Source organism: Brachycentrus maculatus, unplaced genomic scaffold, assembly GCF_059751285.1.
Source record: "Brachycentrus maculatus isolate JH-2025_06_01 unplaced genomic scaffold, ASM5975128v1 h1tg000017l, whole genome shotgun sequence".
NCBI lineage: Eukaryota > Metazoa > Arthropoda > Insecta > Trichoptera > Brachycentridae > Brachycentrus > Brachycentrus maculatus.
In genome coordinates this window covers 83,475-104,599 of record NW_028280771.1, presented here as the reverse complement: position 1 = coordinate 104,599, position 21,125 = coordinate 83,475, and the positions used below count along the sequence as shown (strand labels likewise).

General features: G+C 31.0%; 2 protein-coding genes across 2 annotated transcripts in view; one reads left to right on the top strand and one right to left on the bottom strand.

The window, feature by feature from the left end:
- The window catches only part of LOC148313163 (uncharacterized), a 43,224-nt gene extending 26,396 nt beyond the window's left edge, over positions 1-16,828 (top strand). The window contains exons 13-23 of the mRNA XM_088267057.1: positions 2,651-2,918; positions 4,537-4,702; positions 5,647-5,727; positions 6,668-6,784; positions 7,038-7,114; positions 7,988-8,183; positions 9,037-9,202; positions 10,854-11,023; positions 12,198-12,276; positions 15,015-15,266; positions 16,692-16,828. Coding sequence (XP_088123183.1) covers positions 2,651-2,918; positions 4,537-4,702; positions 5,647-5,727; positions 6,668-6,784; positions 7,038-7,114; positions 7,988-8,183; positions 9,037-9,202; positions 10,854-11,023; positions 12,198-12,276; positions 15,015-15,266; positions 16,692-16,799 — 1,680 coding nt within the window. The 3' untranslated portion in view covers positions 16,800-16,828. The remainder of the gene's footprint in view (positions 1-2,650; positions 2,919-4,536; positions 4,703-5,646; positions 5,728-6,667; positions 6,785-7,037; positions 7,115-7,987; positions 8,184-9,036; positions 9,203-10,853; positions 11,024-12,197; positions 12,277-15,014; positions 15,267-16,691) is intronic.
- A 938-nt stretch (positions 16,829-17,766) lies between these two features.
- The window catches only part of LOC148313162 (putative cytochrome P450 301a1, mitochondrial), a 30,771-nt gene continuing 27,412 nt past the window's right edge, over positions 17,767-21,125 (bottom strand). Inside the window, exons 6-8 of the mRNA XM_088266195.1 lie at positions 19,793-19,871; positions 19,054-19,254; positions 17,767-18,165 (exon numbers count right to left, since the gene is read on the bottom strand). Coding sequence (XP_088122321.1) covers positions 18,058-18,165; positions 19,054-19,254; positions 19,793-19,871 — 388 coding nt within the window. The 3' untranslated portion in view covers positions 17,767-18,057. The remainder of the gene's footprint in view (positions 18,166-19,053; positions 19,255-19,792; positions 19,872-21,125) is intronic.

Here is a 21,125-nt window from a genome sequence, read left to right as displayed (position 1 = left end):
AAAAGTTCAATGATTGGCTTGATGTTTATTTTTATTACATTGAGATTTCTTTTTAAACTTTAAAAACGTTCTCCTGAAAAATCAAGTTTTTTGATTTGTGACGTTCTTGAAAGGAGTGCGCGATATATATTTAATATGTTTTTAAAAATAAATAAATAATTACAAAGTTCCGAGTATTTTTAATTTGTTGCCGACGGAGGTAAGAGATAAACATAGATGTAGAAGAATAAAGAAGTTTGGAAGTCAAAACAATAAAGATTATTTCTAAATACTTTTTGTTGGTGATTTTCATGTAGCTTTTAAGAATATTTACAAAAAAGATTTTTTGTTTTTTTTTACTAAATAACGTGACCGCCTAATGTACATTACGTGTGTACAATCGTTACCGTGACATTGTAAGTGACTACAATCGTTACCGAGTCCAAAAAGAGGCTAACTTTCACCTGAGTAACTCGGCTATTACTACTAGCATTGCCTCAATTTTGCCTCAGCTGGCATCTTCGTCTGCATATTATATATACTACGTTCACAGTGGATGTACATTGCTAGAAATAATAAAAAAAGTCTATTATTATTAAGACACAAAAATTATATTCAAATAGTTTTTGGGTTGGTTTATTTCAAATTGAACCTTTTTAAATATAATATATGTGTGTACATTAACTAAATATTTTTTAAAACCATATAAGTAATACTTTTTTTTTGGGATTCACGTTTTCTCCACATTTTTTTATAAACCCTATTAAATACTTATTACATGAATTTGTATAACTTGTGAATAGTTATTAGTATGAATGGAATTAAAATATTTAAAAATGTATATTTATAATTAAAACTTAATTATTTAATAAATATACGGACTAATTTTCAATAATGAATTCATATTGAAAATTATTCCGCAATCGTAAGAAGTGGGTCTGGGTGCCTTATCTTATAGCCTATGTATTTGGCTCGCTGTTGTGTTACTTTATTTAGTAAGTATATCTTGTCGCTGAATTCCACTAAATTTCATATTTTATTACTTATCTAAGACAGTCAGTTTTGACTATATATATTTTTTAAACTTGTCATAGACAGTCAGTGCACGCAAGTTTTCAGACGGCATTTTCTACTTTCGGAATTTCATATGAATGAATTCTATACAAAAATTCTAAACGCGGAATATTTTTCGATGCGAAAAAAAACAGCCGTGTGCTTGCTACGTTAAAATGAAAACTTTAACCGAATGCGCCAGAAAAAAACTTTGCGTGCGTCGACGCTGACTGATTTGATGTGAACGGAGTATAATGCTTCAGTACACATTGATTTTACGTTGAATACTTCACCGCCGAAACCTGTTGGCAGTAGTGCTTCAACCATACGCGTACGAAGTATATACATCCAATTATGTTAGTTTTAATTTAATATTTATTTATCCCGTGTGACGTTTCGTGATTTAAGACAAACGTGTTTTAAAATAACCTAAAAGTGTTTTAATATAAAATGGAGTGATTTGTTTAAACAAGCTTGAACTGAAAGTCATTGAGAACACATATACTCACATTCCTATCAGTTTTCTAGCGAAACATTGCTATTTAATTACCATAATTTATTACATATCATAATACTACGTGGTGTAGTAGTAAGTGCGTTTGACTACCGACTGTAAACTGTAAAAAATATATTAAATCAATAACAATAAAAAATAGAATTAGAAGAATATAGAAGTCTGGGTATTTTCAGGGCTTATTACTCATCATAGGCTGGATAAGTGATCACTTCAAACATGTGCAACTTTCACCATTCTACCTATGATTGATAATCAAACTACTACATTTTTTGGAACTCCTAGATATATGATCAATATCTTGACACAGTACACATGAGTTGTTTATAAAGTGATCACATTACCAGTGTCTGACAGGTCATTAGCCCTGTGATTACCCGGACTTGGGAAAAAATAATTGGACACACTCAAAATGTTGTGAATAGCAACAGTCCAGTTATTATTTTTGAGAATTTTGCAAAGATAACATCGTTTTTAGTTAGTAAAAAGTAATCTGTTCTTGTTTTTTTATGATATATTTTTGTTTTTATTTACTTTGACCGTGGAGTATGACCTTTAGTCAAACAATTATCACGAGTAAACGAGTACACCTTCTTTGTTGTATCATACAGACTGCTTTTTTTACTGGAAGGATTATCTGAACAATTATTTCATTTATTATAAACACACGTTCATATACATATATGTGTGTACACACACACACACGCACATATATATATATATATATATATATATATATATATATATATATATATATATATATATATATATATATATATACATACATATATATATATATATATATATATATATATATATATATATATATATATATATATATATATATATATATATTTATATATATATATATATATAAATATATATATATATATATATATATATATATATATATATATATATATATATATATATATATATATATATATAATATCTATATATATATAAATATATATATATATATATATATATATATATATATATATATATATATATATATATATATAAATATCTATATACACACATATATACATGTACACGTATTTCTTTATCCTTAATCACAATATGTATTATGTATTTTTGAAGCTTGTGAACTCTCTTTTAAAAACAAAAATGACCATTATTAAATTAACCAAAAGTTTAGTGAATTCGATACTAGTGAAAAGTTCCAATAAATGTGCGTTCAATACAAGATGTAGCTCAACTGCAGCTTCGAATGCCACAAACCGGAAGGGGTTTTTGGAAGAAGAATCCCAAGAACATCTGTTGAGAAATGCCCTCCCATACAGCCAAGTTCCCGGACCCAAACCGGCGCCCATACTTGGGAATACTTGGGCGTTCATCCCTTATATTGGTAAGAAGAATTGCACATAAAAATTAAAATATTTTCAAAAAATGCATACCTAATTTATCTAGTGCAATTTTCGTATTTTTTTATAGATGGGAGTTACATTTATTATTTACCTTGCTTCTTATGTACAATGTTTACAGTGCATTATTAGCATGTACATATATATTAATATTTCAATGAAAAAATAGAACGAGGGGACATTTTATTATTTTTAAACTATTTACATGCCATTATTAGCTCTGCTTAGTAGGATATCTTAATCAACGTCCTCTTGTAAATGCTGTATAAACCATGTATTTTTTTGGTAGGGACTGCTTTTATAATTTACCTTGCTTGCTGTATTCAAGGTTTATAGATCATTAAGTGCATTTTTGTTACTAATGGCTATTTTTTTCTTATTATTTTAATCTGTGTTGGGAACTGGAGGGATAATCTAGTGTGGGCCAATCGGGTACTCAGCATTTGCTCATTGGAGGGAAACCACGTTTAACTCCTCTGGAGAAGCCGGGCCGTTGAATGTTGTCAACAGACCTTCCGTACCACTAGTAGAGGGTTCGGCGTTTTGTGTCCTAGCTTGGTTTATGGAACCAATGTCCTTGACTTTTTTTTATCATGTATGATATCACCTCTCGTGAGAGTTCCTTACTCCAGGCTCCTGCAACGCGCCAATAATAATATGATGACAATAAAAATAGCAAAAAATGTGGAAAAAAGTCGTATATCGGTCTCGGAGTGTCGAGTAGACGGAGTCTGGAGTGAGGAAAAATATGAGCCAATATTTTGCTACGCCTTCTTCTCAATCTTCTTGGGCCGGATCATGGCCAAGATGTTTTACAAGAAGCCTTTCTGAGCGATGATCACGCTGGAGAGCAGCTTGTTGAGCTCTTCGTCATTACAGATAGCCAACTTCCGACATCCAGACTAGCACAAACGGAACATTTATCCCCTCTTCCGTGACCCGACATGATGGTTTTGTCTCTGAAGTTTTCTGCTTTCCCTAGCGTTGAATTGAATCTAATATTAAATTGGCGTAATACTCGTTTATCTCTAATTTGGTTATAGCCTTCTCTGCGACCTTCAACTCCATAAAATGTCGTCTACAAGGCGGTTATTTTTACAGTGACGTTTCTTTGAGTAAAATGGGGCCCACAGTTTTATGTAGATCTTGCCTAAAAACACGATGTACCAATATATTGTCAACCGGTTATGCGAGTTTATTCGTTGCTTGTTGTCGCGCTTGTAGGACCGGGCATATAAAATCAGCGAGTAAACTCGCTTTAGTTTCTAGTACGAATTTGAATACGGTAATCCCTCGCATAACGAACGCTGCGTACAACGAGCTTTCTGTTCGACCATTACGCGACTCACACAACGAACCTAGCTCAATTAGTGTAATGATATGTTAAGCATGTAGTATTCCTAGGTGCAAATTAAGTATTCCTAGGGGTAAAGTAATGTAAGTAAGTACATAGATATAAGAATACATAAGTAAATTCACTACCTGAGTAAAATCAAGAATTAAAATCAGATAAGGTTCTTGTTCGCCAATCAAAGGACTCGGGGTGATCAGATAATTTTTGGTATCATTTTTTAATTTAATATACTATTTTTTGTTTTTCAGGTACTTATAAAATTGAACATATCGACAAGTTATGCATCAGCATGTATAATAAGTATGGCCCAGTGGTGAAGTTGGGAAAACTCCTCGGAAGGCCAGACATGCTGTTCGTCTTTGATCCTGATGACATTGAACTGGTTTTTAGGAGTGAAGACCAACTACCTCATAGGTAAAAGTTAAAAAAAATATATCAATTTTTTTATGATGTTTCGATATAATCTTTGCATTTTCCCACCTCAATCGATGGTAACATTGATTTTTTTCTTCCTTAGAGCGCTTGTGCACTATACGGAATTTTACCGTCTGGCAGTCCGGTTAGCATGATAAAACGGATGACTGGGTTGTGTTTTTGGCCGTCTTTCTTCGGATCGGTGCGCTCGATCGGTGTCCGATCACGGTGCGCGTAAATTCGATTACGCTAAATTGTCGTAGTCGCTTTATTTTCAAAACCGCACTGCCGGACGGTAAAAATCCGTGTAGTGCACAAGCGGCTTCAGTGTTTGTACCCTGCTTATAAAAACAAGGTAAATTAACGGATAATAAAATTTTCCATATTTACTACAGTGTTTTTAAAGACATTGTATGAAAAAAAGTAGAGCAGTGCAGTTCAGCCGCTCCTATATAAACTCGTACAAGGCAAAATAATTGTATGTAATTACAAGAGAGAAATTATTAAATTTTCTATATTGAAGAGTGTAGTTTGTTAACTAGTACAGTGAGAACATATGAGAACATCTGATAACAGTTTGTTTCTATGTGTTGAAGAGTGCAGTTTGTAAACTAGTACAGTTACATAGTATTATCATCCGTTGATAAGAACATCTGAGTAAGTTTGTATATTATCTATGTGTTGAAGAGCACAGTTTGTAAACTAGTCCCTAATACAGTTACATACATAGTATCATAATTTGTTGATGAGAACATCTGAGTACAGTTTTTATAGTATCTATGTGTTGCAGAATGCAGTTTACAGTTTGTATTATCACCTGTTGATGACAACATCTGTAGTTCTTGGAACTAGTCTTGTTTATATTGATAAAAGCAAAAATGGTATTAACTAACGTTTTATTTTTGTATTTAAAAAAAACTCATTGCTTTTATTGTTATTTCCAGGCCCTCTATGCCGTCTCTACATTATTATAAACACATTTTACGAAAAGATTTCTTTGGAGAAATGGCTGGTGTGATAGGTGTGTAAGTATCATGGCATTTTAATGATTCTGTGTGTTTTAATGGACCAAATTCAACTCAGATTATTTAACCGCCTCAATCTTTTTTTTCTCAATATACGAACAACAAAAATTTAACGTTTTTTTTTTAAATATAAAGATATAGCTAATAGTAATTAACGCCACTAAAACTGAAAGACAGCCAATAAGGCAGAATATTGATGATCTACGTAGCATATAAAAGGTGTGTTTATATACCCAAAGCATACGCAATAAGAATGTACATATTTTGCGTACGCAATAGGAATATACATATTTTGTTTTTTGACCACGCGTACGTTATACGGGTTAGTGTACTCTGCGTGCATATTACGTACGTTCAATATAATAAAATAAAATTTGAATATATATTTTAACTGCCACCTTAGCGCTTCCTCGAGTAGAACAAACTCTAAACGAAGTTTCAATATTTATCGTTCATTAAAATTGGTTAACGATGAATATGGGAATTTCGATGTTTTCAACTCGATATTCAAAATTCACGGTATATGGTATGTAGTGCTGATGTAGAGAAATCTCCCTTTTTTACAAAATACAATCTAATGTCACATTTGTTTTGAAAAACGTCCAGTTTGATTTAAAGGGCGTCCAATTTGTTTTGTAAAACGTTCAATTTGGAGTAAAAAACCTGAATAATCTTTAGTAAAAACATAAAAGAACGTTTCTGACAGGATTTTTTTTTCATTTTAATATATTTAAGTAGGTAATAAAAAAAATACTAGCATAATATATTTACATAATAGCGATTTATGTAAATATACTATGTTACATAAAAATATGTACAATAATAACCATGAACGTATTTTTTGCTAAATAGATTTGCATCTTAATTTTAAACCTTGAACTTGACTATAAAACTATTTTTTTTATTATTATTTAAAAATATGTAAAATTTACTGTCACAGACATGGTGAGAATTGGAAAAAGTTTCGCAGTAAAGTACAGCAGGATATGTTACAACCGAGAATCATAAAACTCTATGTAAAACCCATAGAAGATGCTGCAGATGCTCTCGTCAAAAGGTAATTACAATGATGTCAATTATGAAATTTGTTTTTTTAGGACCAGGTTTCAATTGGTTTCTTCCAAGCAGTGTTTCTAAAACATCAACACGATAGTTTTCACATAAAACCCCTGGTCTTGGATTACTCATACGAATAGGGATAATCTAAGACCAGGTATAAAATGTATTTATGATTATTTTTCTACCTTTGTACGAATTATGCCAGTATAGAACGTCAGGTTTCCATGATAAAATTCAAAAATATTTTGCAGGTGTCGGAGTATAAGAAACAACAACCTCGAGATGCCAGACGATTTTGTTAACGAAATACACAAATGGTCATTGGAATGTAAGTTTTGTATTAATATCATCAATTTATTCCGAACTGTCTTAAGTAAATTAACAATTTGAAGCTGGGGTCAAAAATAAGACACAAACTCTGTAAAACACAGTTTATTCGAGTTCGCACTTATCAAGACAGAGTATATATAAACAAAATAGTAAATGTCAACAAAATTATTAAATGAAGGTCTAACATACTTCCTCACTCGGAAAATAGTGTATTATATAAGATAAGCCTTTCGTTCCACTAGAAGAGGGTTCGGCATTTTGTATCCTGGTTCTGTTTATGGTACGAATGTCCCTCAGTATGATACCATGGTATCATATCGCTCACTCCTTTCAACAACGTCATATATAAAAAAAAACATGATTTTTCAGGATATTGTTTTTAAAGTTTAATAATATAATAATATGTATTCAAAATAAATATCAAGCCACTTATTGAAATTTTTACTGTACAACAGATCTTTTAAGGTAAATTTGAAAAATGTTTAGTTTATTTAAAAAAATAATAAAACAATGCCTTTTCTTAAAAATGCAAAAACAACATTTTCCGCCCTGTAGCGGGTAAATATTAAGTGAAAAATATGCCACTTTTGCTGGGATATAGTACATTTACTGGCATTCCGAAAACATGTACAACTGAAAATTGTCGATTTTTGATATATGACGTTGTTAAAAGATATATCATATGTATCATATGATACCACCTCTCATGAGAGTTGCTCAGAGAACTCAGATGCTGTTCAGTTATGGGGCTGAAATCGTTTACGGTTGAAATCCACTTAAAGCTCGACTAAGTAGAAGCTAAGATACTATTGAGTCGTGATAGAAGAATACCAAATTCAGATTTTCAACTTTTAAAATTACTAAATTCCAGCTATCGGAAGAGTGGCTCTCGACACCAGATTAGGGTGCCTTGATGACAATTGTCCAGCTGATACTCAGGAGTTGATAGACGCTGTGATAGTATTCTTCTTGAAAGTCGGAGTCCTGGAACTGAAGGTCCCTTTCTGGAGGCTTTTTAATACCCCAACTTGGAACAAATTCATAACAGCTTTGGACACCATTAAAGAGTAAGATAAGTATTTTAATCCATTGTCACCTGATTCATATTTTTATCATCACCTTCTTCTTCTTTAGAATTATGTCCTCTTCTGCTGGATATAGGCCTCTTCCGCATCCTTCCTGTTTTCATCTGTTGCTGTTTGCAGCTAGTTTATTTGAAAAATAACACTTTTAAATGTTGACCTAAAACATTAAGACCTATATTTGTGCTATTGTTAAAATTTATATTAAGAATTTCGATGTGATGTGACAACTATGACCATACGATAAATAAATAAATGCAGCCAGTTTCTATCCCCATTTTTATCTATGTCGCCGGACCATCTTTTTGAGGTCTTCCGACGTCTCTCTTATTCTCCCAAGGTCTCCATCTTAAAATTTTAGGAGTCTATCTTGTGAAGTCTACTTTATTCTTATCATACGTATACGAGAACTTTGCATTTCAATATATCGCTCACTCCTTTCAACGACATCATACATATATCAAAAATCGCCGATTTTCAGTTGTGCATGTTTTCGGAATGCCAAAAAAATGTACCATATCCCAGCAAAAGCGGCATATTTTTAAACTTAATATTTACTCGCTACAGGGCAGAAAGTGTTTAATTATTTTTTTAAATATACCTACTAAATATTTTTTAAATAGAAAAAAAACATTCAGGTTTTAACTAAAAAGATCTGGTGCACAGTAAAAAGTTCAATAAGTGGCTTGATATTTATTTTTAATACATTTGATGATATTTCTAAACTTTAAAAACGATCTCCTGAAAAATTAAGTTTTTTTTATACATGACGTTGTTGAAAGAAGTGAGCGATATGATCTAGGCACGAAAACTTTTGGTATCATTTTTTTGTTTTCAGTGTGACGTTACATCATATTGAGGCAGCTATGAAGAGGGACGAAGGATTGGAAAAGAAAACAGGCAGAGAAAGGTCCCTACTACAGAGACTGTTGGATTCAAATAAGAACGATCCAAAAGTGGCTGTAATTATGGCTATGGATTTGTTCCTTGTGGGGATAGATACGGTAAGCAACCTTTAAATATTCAGTTCTGCAAAACTGTTGCGATTATTTTCCTCCTTGACCCTTGAGAAGTTATTATTACTTGAGCTAAAAAGCTCCAATAGCTTCAAAGCTTATTATTCAGACCTGACGATGGAAGTTTAGCTGCCGAAAATAGTAGTCATTTAATAAACTAAAGTGGTATAAAAACAAGTGTTTCCTTAATCATTTTAACATGTCTTACCACAAAGTAAATGCTGAAATAATAAATAAAATAGCATCAAAGCTGTAAAAACATCCCTCTTTTCCATTATTCATACCGCTCAGATCACGGTCTATCACTTTTTTCTTACCATGAAAGACCACTATGCATTCCTCACCATAACACATCATTCTTCAGTAATTCCTCCTCTGTCCAAGCGGCCAGACTATGGAATTAATTACCTCTCTCTACATCATTATAAACACATTTTACGGAAATATTTCTTTGGTGACATGGCTGGTGTAATAGGCGTGTAAATATCTTGGCATTTTAATGATTTTGTAAGTTTTCATGTACCAAATTCAACTCAATTTAATTGACCGCCTCAATCTTTGTTTTTGCTCAATATATGAACAGAAAAAAACAGTTTTTTTATTTAAAGACATAGCTAATAATAATTAACGCCACTAAAACTGAAAGACAGTCAATATGGCAGAGTCTTGAGCTTTTTACATCCAATTTACAATATTGTTCATACCTCTCAGATCATGGTCTATCACGTTTTTCTTCCCAAGAAAGAATTTTTTCCATTCCTCGCCATAACACATCATTCTTCACGACTTCCTTCTCTGTCCAAGCGGCCAGACTATGGAATTAATCCTTGTAAAAAATCCACCTTCTCTGATAACTTTTAAGAAACGTCCGAGACATGTTCAATATATATTAACGATATTTATTATAGAGTGTATGGTTGTGTTCCCGTGGTTAGTGTCGCGGACTCTTTAGTCAGAGTTTCTGGGTTCAAACCCACTCTACCACAATTTGATACCTATTTCTAAAAATGAGCCGCTTAGACTCACAGAAATAGTGTGAAATTGATATACGAGTATTTGTGTAAAAAATAAAAATACAAATATTTCTCTTTTTTATTAAAAAAATTATATTGTGCATGGAATATTTATTATTGTGTATTTGTGTTTGATTTTAAATTGCATACGCTTCCCGTGATTAAGGCCTAGATCTCAAGCATTCAAATCAGAACGCGCTCGGCCGCACTGAGATTAGTCTCTTCACGATCTTTTTTAAAAAAAATATTATATATTGGAATTACCTTTTTTTATAATATTTATTGGAAAAATATTTTTTAATTTTTTAACTCCTTAATTTTCACTGACTCTTGTCTTTTTAAAACCATATATTTATTTATAATAAAACCTAATTTTTCTCATTAGTATTAATATTTAAAGCATTTACTTTTTAGTTTACTCAATTACTCTTTTCTTTTTAAAATCATATATTTATTTAGTATAAAACCCACTTTAACTTTGATTTATATTTTTAAAAATGTAAGTAAAATTAGCATATAACTACTCACCGAGATTTTTGTTATCTACTGTTTTCGAGACGTACCCGTCTCTTCGCCAGGACAATCACTACTACAGCATGCTGTTCAAATTTCTCTTCTTGTTTAAGGCTTCCACAGCGGTTGCGTCAATTTTATACCAACTCACACAAAATCCGGTGGTCCAAGAAAAGCTTTACAACGAAATCGTTTCAGTCCTACCCTCCAAAGACTCCCCTGTTACGATGGAAAAGTTAGAAAGTATGCAGTACCTTAAAGCCTGCATTAAGGAAACCTTGAGGTAAGAAAAGTATTTTATTTATTGTTTCTGAATTCATTTTGTGGTAAGACATTATTAAATTGTAAATGAAAACACTTGTTTTTTTTACCACTTGAGTAAAAACACATTTTTTTTACCAGTGGTAAAAAACAAGTGTTTTTATTTACAGGCAAAAGGTTTACAGGTAAAGAAATGGGTAAATGATCAAGAGTTAATTGTATGAATATTATAAAATAGTTTATATTCTTATTTTTTCTCTCTTTGTTGTGTGTATATTAGGTAAAAATGTATAAAAACAATAAAATATGTATGTAAAAAGAACTCTACCGACAAGACACACAAGGTGGCTTTGTGGGTCTCTGCAAAAAATATTTTAAATTTGTTTAAAATTGTTCTTTAAATAAATATATACAATTTATGTTATTAAAAAAATATTAAAAAAAAATTACAAGGTTACAAAAGTATTTCCATTTTGAAATCTCTACATGAATGAATAAGAATATAGAAGTCTGGGTATTTATAGGGTCTATGACTTGTCATAGGCTGTTTAAGTTGGTCGGTCAACACACGTTTGGCATTTAAAAATAACTCCTAAGTAAAGAAACCCAGATTTGTAAACAAGAAATTGGACACACTAAAAATGTTGTCCTGTTGAAGAAGAATAAGTATTTACAGGGCTTATGGCCTGACACAAGCTGGTTAAGTTGGTAACTTAACACACTTCTAACATTCTAAAATAACTTTAAGTAAAGAACCCTAGATTTGGAAATAAGTCTTTTGACTCACTCAAAATGTTGATCCAGACCTCAATTCTCTTCTTCATCTATGTTGAGATGTCAAAATGTAAAAATAACTCATAAGTCTAGAGCTCAGATTTGGGAACAAGAATTTGAACACACTCAAAATGTTGTTCTATATTCTTCCTCATCGATGTTGAGATATCAAGTTTTGCATGGTGTTGTGTCTCATGCATGGTGAATATTGCACGTGTGTAAAGTGATCACTTAACCAGCAAGGTCATAAGCCCTGTAAATACCCATTCTTCTTCATCTGTGTTGAGATGTCAACTGTTCAGTGGAGAAACGCAGATTTGGACACACTCAAAATGTTGTGAAAAGTATTGTATTTCAATGTGAGTTGAAAAATGTCCCTTTTTACCGTTTTAATAAAATAAAATTGAATGTCTTCCTTATAGAATGTATCCTGTTGTAATTGGTAACGGAAGGACGCTAACTAAGGATACTGTCATACATGGATATAGGATTCCAAAAGGAGTAAGTTGCAAAAAATAGCTTTGAAATACTTTTGTTTTAAAATCCAACAATTTATTGCTAATTTCTCGAATTTAAACAATATGATAAAATTTTGACCAAAAGGTTGTAGTTTCAAGTACAAATCAGTACTTTTTTAAAGAATTTTATGTATAATGTTTTTTTTTTAGAATATAGACAGACATATCGCTCACTCCTTTCAAGAACATCATAAATCAAAAAACGTGATTTTTCAGGAGAACGTTTTTAAAGCTTAAAAATATAATACAATTTATTAAAAATAAATATCAAGCCACTTTTTGAACTTTTCACTGTGCAACAGATATTTTTAGGTTAAACCTGAAGGTTTTTTCTCCATTTGAAAAATAACCAGTTTATTTAAAAAACATAATTAAACAATACCTTTTCTTCAAAATGCAAAAACATCACTTTCTACCCTGTAGCGGGTAAATATTAAGTTAAAAATATGCCTCTTTTGCTGGTATACAGTACATTTTCTGGGCATTCCGAAAACATGCACAACTGAAAATTGATGATTTTTGATTTATGACGTTCTTGAAAGGAGTGAGCGATATGTATCTTGAAAAAAAAACTCCTTGCATTTCAATAAAAAAAAATTAAAACATATTTTGGTTCGAAGAAAAACTTATTTTTTCAATACAAAAACGTTTTTTAAGCAAATAATTCAATTACGTTAATGTGACCTGAGTTTAAAGAAAATTAAGTTGCAATTTATCAAATATTGAATTTCAATGTCTAGAACCATGTATGAAAAACCCAAAGCCAACACAGTCTCATGCGTTACGTTAAACGAAATTATAAAGACATAAAAAATGGGCCTTTGTGGATTTTCCCGTACCTGGTACGGCCACCCCGGCGAAGAAATATTGTAGTTCAAACTAATTTTACCATAGTAACGACTGTAGTAGTAGATTATAATGAGCTAGAAATACTAGATAGAAAACCTTTGTGTATCTAAGATAAGTTTTAAAAGTAGCTAAAAATTCTGTTAGCTTATACATTAAAAATCCATAAAAATTTGAAAATTTTGTCATTTAATGCCTTGCATTAATGCCAATGCATTATTATACGAGTCTCATCATAAATTTTTAAAAACCTGTCATTTTTCCAAATAACATCTACATTTAAACTCATTAATCACAGCCTTCGGCGAAATTTTTGCTAGTTTTTCGTTAATATTAATAATGATTAAAGAAAACACTTGTTTTTTACTACTTGAGTTTTATTAAAGACTACATGTTTCAGAAGTTAAACTTCCATCATTCAGGTCTGTATAATGATTAAAGAAAACACTTGTTTTTTACCACTTGAGTTTTATTAAAGACTACATAATACAGTTATTATACAGACCTGAATGATGGAAGTTTAACTTCTGAAACATGTAGTCTTTAATAAAACTCAAGTGGTAAAAAACAAGTGTTTTCTTTAATCATTGTAACATGTCTTACGACAAAGTTAATGCCGAAACAATAAATAAAATATTAATAATAATCAGTATTTTTTTAAACTTTGACGACAATAAGCCTTCTTAATTTTAAATTATGCTTGTTAACATGCTTAAATATGTGGTATGAGCGGATTTATTATCCTGTTTTTTTATCAACTCTCTTTTTTGTATCTAAACCGTAAGAGGAAAATGCTGGCAATAATTCAACTGAGAACAAAACTGAATATAATAGAATATTTCTCTAATATTAATAGTATTATTACCATATATTGGAGACTGGATTATTCACCCTGCGGATGAGATGTCAACTTTAGAGGTGTCACAATATAGGTGTTCAATAATGGGCAGAATGGCGAACGTTACACAAGTGTATAAAGTGATCTCTTAAGCCAGCCAAATGCCATGTTGCAATCCCTGGGATGCTCGGACTTCCATCCTCTTTCATAAAAAAGGGAAGAATAAATGTTTCGTATCAAGCTGAGACACCCTTAAATTTATCGATATCGTTTGTTTATATCGTAGTCATACAGGAGAAAGTGACCAAGTGCATTTTTTATAAAAACGTGATCATTGACTATTTGATATCTTACTAGCTTAATATTGCCCTGAAAAAAATCCAAAGGATTTTAAACCTAGAATTATAATATATTGACTTGTTGAAAATGACTAACTGCATTGATATTTATTTTCTTGCCAAGCAAAAGTGACTTAAATGGCCTTCCTGAACAATTTACGTTTTGTTAGTTGGTCACCTTCTCCTGTACGACTACGATGGAGTTTTTATTTATTTAATACAATTGTAAGATTTGTGAAATTTAATTCATTTGCTGGACATATCTACTTTTAAAAATCTTAAAATTAATTATGCTGTCCTCTCAAATAAACAGACCAAGCTCTTGTGTTTGGAGAGGGACTTACACTCAATGTTTATTGTTTATGCTTATGAGCAATATATGAGTAATAGTTTTTTTTGTATTTGTTAACTTGTGCGTGTTTTTTATTCCATTAACATATATTCTTCTTCTTCTTCTTTCTGGAAGAAAAATACAATTTTTTGGAAAAGGAAAGAATGATACAGGTTTCATATCTAGTTGAGATACCTTGAAAATTAATATTTTTCTTTACATTAATTGATTAGGCAGTCACTTTACTTAGAAGTATCACTATTTCTTAAAATCTTTTGTGACACCTGTTTTGATGCATTCCGCATCATTTTCAAACACCGTATGTGAAGCGAAATCTAAATTTTACAGTTGCGTCCTTTTTCTGTTAGACCCAGGTTATTTTTCAACACTACGTCATCAGCAACCTTGACAAGTACTTCAAGGATAGCGCCAAATTCCAGCCAGAGCGATACACGAAGGCCGCGTGTCCTTATAGTCCGATACCAGGAGTGCAGGGCGCGGAAGGAGATCACAAGAAAGAGCAGCACCACCCATTCGCCTCTCTGCCTTTTGGTTATGGGAAACGAATGTGTCTTGGAAAACGGTTCGTTGATATCGAACTCCAGATGGTAATTTGTAAGGTGAATAGATATTTTTATTAATTTAATCGCTTTAGGAGATAACATACCGCTAACTCCTTTTAACAACGTCATCAAAAATCGTCAATTTTCAGTTGTGCAAGTTTTCGGAACGCCCAGAAAATGTACTACATCTTAGCAAAAGCGACATATTTTTAACTTAATATTTACCCGCTACAGGGCAGAGAGTGTTGTTTTTGCATTTTGAAAAAAAGGTGTTTTTTGATTATTTTTTAAATGCCAATAAAATGTACCATATCCCAGCAAAAGCGACTTATTTTTACTAAATAGTTGCTCGCTACAGGGCAGAAAGTGTTGTTTTTGCATTTTGAAAAAAGGGTATTGTTTAATTATTTTTTAAATATACTAAATATTTTTCAAATGGAGAAAAAACCTTCAGGTTTTTCCTAAAAAGATTTGTTGCACAGTAAAAAGTTCAATAAGTGGTTTGATATTTCTTTTTAATACATTATATTATATTTTTAAACATATAAATGATCTCCTGAAAAATCAAGTTTTTTGATGTGTGGCGTTGTTGAAAGGAAAGAGCGATATTGTTTTGTGCTAGTTTAAATAATTTTCCGAAAAAAACATTCGTAAAATCAATTGACCGCGGGATTATAAATGTTTAAATAAGTGAAATATATCATTTTTAACCATAAATTTTGATATCAATCCCTTTTTACTTGTTCCACGTCTGGATGCGAGATGTTTTGAATGTTTAATTTGTTGTTTCGCATGTAAAAATAAAACTTATCTCTTAGATTTCTAGTTATTCAACATTTTTTGAAATTTCAAGTAAATAACACCGTTAACCATTCACAAATCTAGAATTTGTCTTTTTCTGAGCCATCATGATATCTCCTATCCGTAAGGTTATCAATTTATAATTCCATTTCTAGGATGCTAAGGCTGTATGATAATTTAGAAAATACTGATAATGTCACCATCGACATTTTTAATGATGGCACGGAGAAATACAAGAGGTCTATTACCAGATTGGTGAAATCAATTTCAAATTGATTTCACCGATCTGGTGGAGTCTTGAATTTTGTACCTTATGTAGCATAGTTTAATTTCACTTTTAATTTTTGCTTCAATTTTTTAATTTTTCAATTTCATTACTTTTAATTGTGATTACCTTTTTTTACAACCAAATTTCTATTCCTTATAAGTATATGTATTTAACCAGCACCTTTATTGTTTCTGTAAGCTTGTTGTGTTTTTATCTAATTGATGAAAAACATTCAAACAATTTGTATTGCACTTTATTTCATTTATTGTAATATGTTTTTCATTGTTTGTGAACCAAAAATAAGTAAAATAAAATAAAATAAAAATAACGCCTTACACAGTATGTGTCGAAGGAGGAAGTCGAATATTTAGTTGGCTTTAATCTAATGTTCGATTTATCATTATTTTTTTCAGATGATCCAGGCCTACAAGATTGAATATCATTACGAAAAATTGGAATACCATGTTCAACCAAATTATGTGCCAAATGGTCCACTTAAATTCAAGCTTATAGATCGCTGATGACGTGGCGATAGTCGTACCAATAAAAAATCAAAGAATATAGCCAATTGAAGTAATGGTGAAAGCATATATCATTATTTATAATAACATTACTATATGAATAAATAATATTTAAAACGCTTTTTGGTGATTTGTTTTGTTTTTATTTATTACTAGCTCTCCTAGCCACGCGTTGCTGTGGTAAATAGATTGGTCGTTGGTCTGGTAAAATAGATTTAAAAAATGAAAGCACATTTCTCTAATATATGTCATTTCACAACGCTTTTGAAGCAATGTTGACGATTTAGATCCCGTTTTTGGAATAAAGAGTTTATTTTTATGCGTTGTGGGTGGCATATATATATATACGAGTATATATATATATATATATATATATATATATATATATATATATATATATATATATATATATATATATATATATATATATATATATATATATATATATAAATTTATATATAAATTTATATATAAATTCATGAATATACATACTCGTATATTCATGAATTTGAAATTTTTGTCCGCCTCCGTAGTGTAATGGTCAGCACGCTCGGTTACCATACTGGAGGTCCCGGGTTCGATTCCCAGGGAGGGGTCAAATAAATATTAGTGATTTTTTACTGTTATACTTATTCAATATAACCCTGGACTGGTATCTGAAGCGGAGGGCTGATCACCTTTCCTTCATGTGTCATGATCAAGATAACACTGCGTTTGTATGATGCAGTGCCCTATGCACCATAGGGTGCGGATAAGGGTTTGAATGAATTTGAAGCAATGATATAAGTCTATGAAACGAGAATGCAATTGAAAACATTGAATGTGACAAGAAGCACGATTCCCGCCATTAACAATATTTTTTATTGTTTATTTTGCTGTTTTGTTAAAAAGTTGACGCTGCCATTGTTGCATAAATACTTGATGCCCTTTATATTAAACAAAATATCCGATAAAAATCTTTATTAAAAAAATAATACATGTTATAAAGGTCTTACTTTTAAAACTATTCACAAAAAGACAATATAATAAAAATAATTACCATATTTACATTTTTTGGTGTAAAAATGTTCAAAGTTTCTTTTAAAGTTAAAAGTTATATTTATTTTTTGATTATTCACATGGAAAAAAATCGTCCAATCGATCTTTTGCACAATTTAATAAACACAATAATATTGGAAGGAAACACACTGGTTCGGTAGTTAAAGCAGATCCCCACCCTTGAATTGTTTTTATTTATTTATTTTTTATTTGTTTTTTCTTATCGTTTGGTCATTTTGAATTTCAATTCTCCTTCCGGCGCGTACATGAAGGTTACAGCATAATCCAAAGGTTTGTGGTTGAAGTCCAATTTATAAGACCGGATTAGCTGAAAAAAAAACACATTTATATTAACGAATGCACCCATTTAAGTCAAGTTTAATTTGCAATAATAAAATTTTTAGTGTGAAATATAGAACAGTGCGTGGAACTTTTTGGTATCGTAAGGGAAGTGTAATTACCATAACTATGAGTATTTCAATGTTTTAGAATTTTGTACATAAACCCTGATGATGACAAGGTTCTTGTCAAAACCGGTTGGGTAAAGTGTACCGATAAAAAGTGGTTAAAACAAAGTTGTTTTATTTTATAAAGTTTGTTAAAATATTTTTTTTATTATATTCTGGGTTCTACCACGATTCTATTTTTTATTAATGGGCCTATATATTTTTTATCGCAATTATTTAATACGCAGGTAAGATATGAGAGTGTAAGATTTTCGAGATATGATCAGTTATTGAATTTGTGTATGGAATTTTTCGCCAAGATTTTATTTTTGATTGAATCGTTTGTAGAAGCGAGTATAGGTGTTTTTTTAGTTATTTTTTTATATACATTATATCTTTATTATAAATTATCAACGGGTTATTAAGACTTGGCACGATCAGATCAATAAGAACCTAACATCTGGCGGTGTCAAAAGTCTGTATCTGTCCGTTCACATCCATACATTTATGACTAGATGTATGGTGTGAAGGAGGCGAGGAGTGTATGTCAGGACAGAAAAGTGTGGCGTTCCATCCTCTATCCCTACCCTGCGGGGAAACGGCGTGATGGTAGTAGTAGTAGTAGTAGTAGTATCAAGGGTATAATATCTCTATTATCGCGTTAATATACCCGTTGTTTTTTGCAATTAACATTATTATTTATATTATATAATTGGTCGAGTCGATTGATCGATATTTTAATGAAAATCTATCTTCTGTGTAATGGTTACCTTTGAAAGGAGAATTTGTATCTCCATGTCTGCGAATCGTCTGCCCAGACACATCCTCGCCCCATGACCGTATGGCATGGACGCATAGGGATGTATGGTGCCCTCGGCTCCTCTCAGCCATCGGCTTGGCTTGAAGCTCGCACTGTCCGTCACCCATTCCTCCATGTTGCCAGTCACCAAGGTTGGAAACACCATTCTTGTCTAAAAAAATTAAAGACAAACGTTTTATGTGAAAAAAAAAACCTATATTGTATTAACTATATTGTAAACCCTATAGATCTTAGCCGATAGGTAGATCTTGACGTTGTCCACCTTGGTGTAATGGTTAGTGCGTTTAGCTACCGTGCTGGAGGTCCCGGGTTCAATTCTCAGTGGGATGAAAATAAATATTAGTGATTTTGCACTGTGATATTTATTTAATATTACCCTGGACTGGTTCCTGAAGCGCAAGAGTGATCACCTTGCCTTCATGTAAGTAATGATCAAGATAACACTGCGTCAATTCGATGCAGTGCCCTATGCACCATTGGCTGCGGATAAGGGTTATAAGTAAAGTAAACGCTATATTGTATTAACTAAAATATTACAACTATATTGTACTGTCAAATAAAATTAATGTTGAAAAAATTACATAAGTAGTCGTTATTTCATTATATAAAATGCAGTTTCACCAAAAAATGTAAGTACAAAACTTAAATGTAATTATAAGTATTACCAATATTTTTGGTGTGTAACTTACGTCTTTGGGAATTTTGTAACCACAGACGACCATGTCTTCCTGTAGAGTTCTTCCGTTACCAATAACAGTAGAATAAACCCTAAAAAAGACAACATGATACTCTTAAAACAAGAGATTACATTCGGACTCCATTTAACAAATATAGGCTATTAGATAAGAAATATAATGCATTCTAAAGTCTGGGTCAGATATTTTAATGTTGCTATGAAATATGTATATGTATAAGTTTGGTTTGAAAACCTTTAATTATTATACAATAAAGTTGTACAACCTGCTTCCATTATTCATAAAGTTATTAAAAAAATAAACTTATAATAAAAGAGCTATTTATAAATGGATAATGGAAGTGGATAGATCTGAACAGATCGCATCATTCGGCCATGTCGTATTTGATTCATGTCGTGTATATATATATATAAATATATATATATATATATATATATATATATATATATATATATATATATATATATATATATATATATATATATATATATATATATATATATATATATATATATATATATATATATATATATATTTACATAAATATACATATTTATATAAATCTTTTATGTAACGCTCAAATTTATTAACAAATAAAAACGGTTTTTAACATATAAAAAAATTAAAACAGCTTTTGACATTCACCATCTCGGCTATCCAAATTTAAAACACAGTAAGGGTCATTTTTTTGTAGCAGGTTTTTTTTGCATTTGTGGACTAAGTAGATTCTACTTAGTTCAAAAATGCAAAAAAAAACCTACTACAAAAAATTGTCCCTCACTGTGTTTTAAATTTGGACAGCCGATCTACTACGTATACTTGTATCTCACGTGCACGACAAATTATCATATTTGTGTTAAATTTCTTTAAATATATTTTCAATGTCAAGTTTACTAGCACTTATGAGTATTAACAGGTTTAAGCAAATAAAATTAATGGATCACGGATAGAGGATAATGGCGTTTCAAGTAAACTGGAAAGTAAATTTAATTAGCAAAATACTTGACAAGCGCGTGGCATATACGAGAGCACGTAATGGGTATTCTCGTCTCGATTTCCGCGAATCTCTAAATGATTCAATTACGATATGGGCCAAGTTATGTAGAAACCACCCACAAACCAACTCACAAATGGGCATACAGAAATTATTTTTAGTTTATTTGATTGATTTAGTATGGTTACAAAAAACATTTAATTTAATTTATTTGCTAAACATTTATACTTTTAACATATCGCTTACTCCTTTCAACATAGTCATATGTATAAAAAAAATCAGGAGATCGTTTTTAAAGTTTAAGAATATAATAAAATGTATTAAAAATAAATA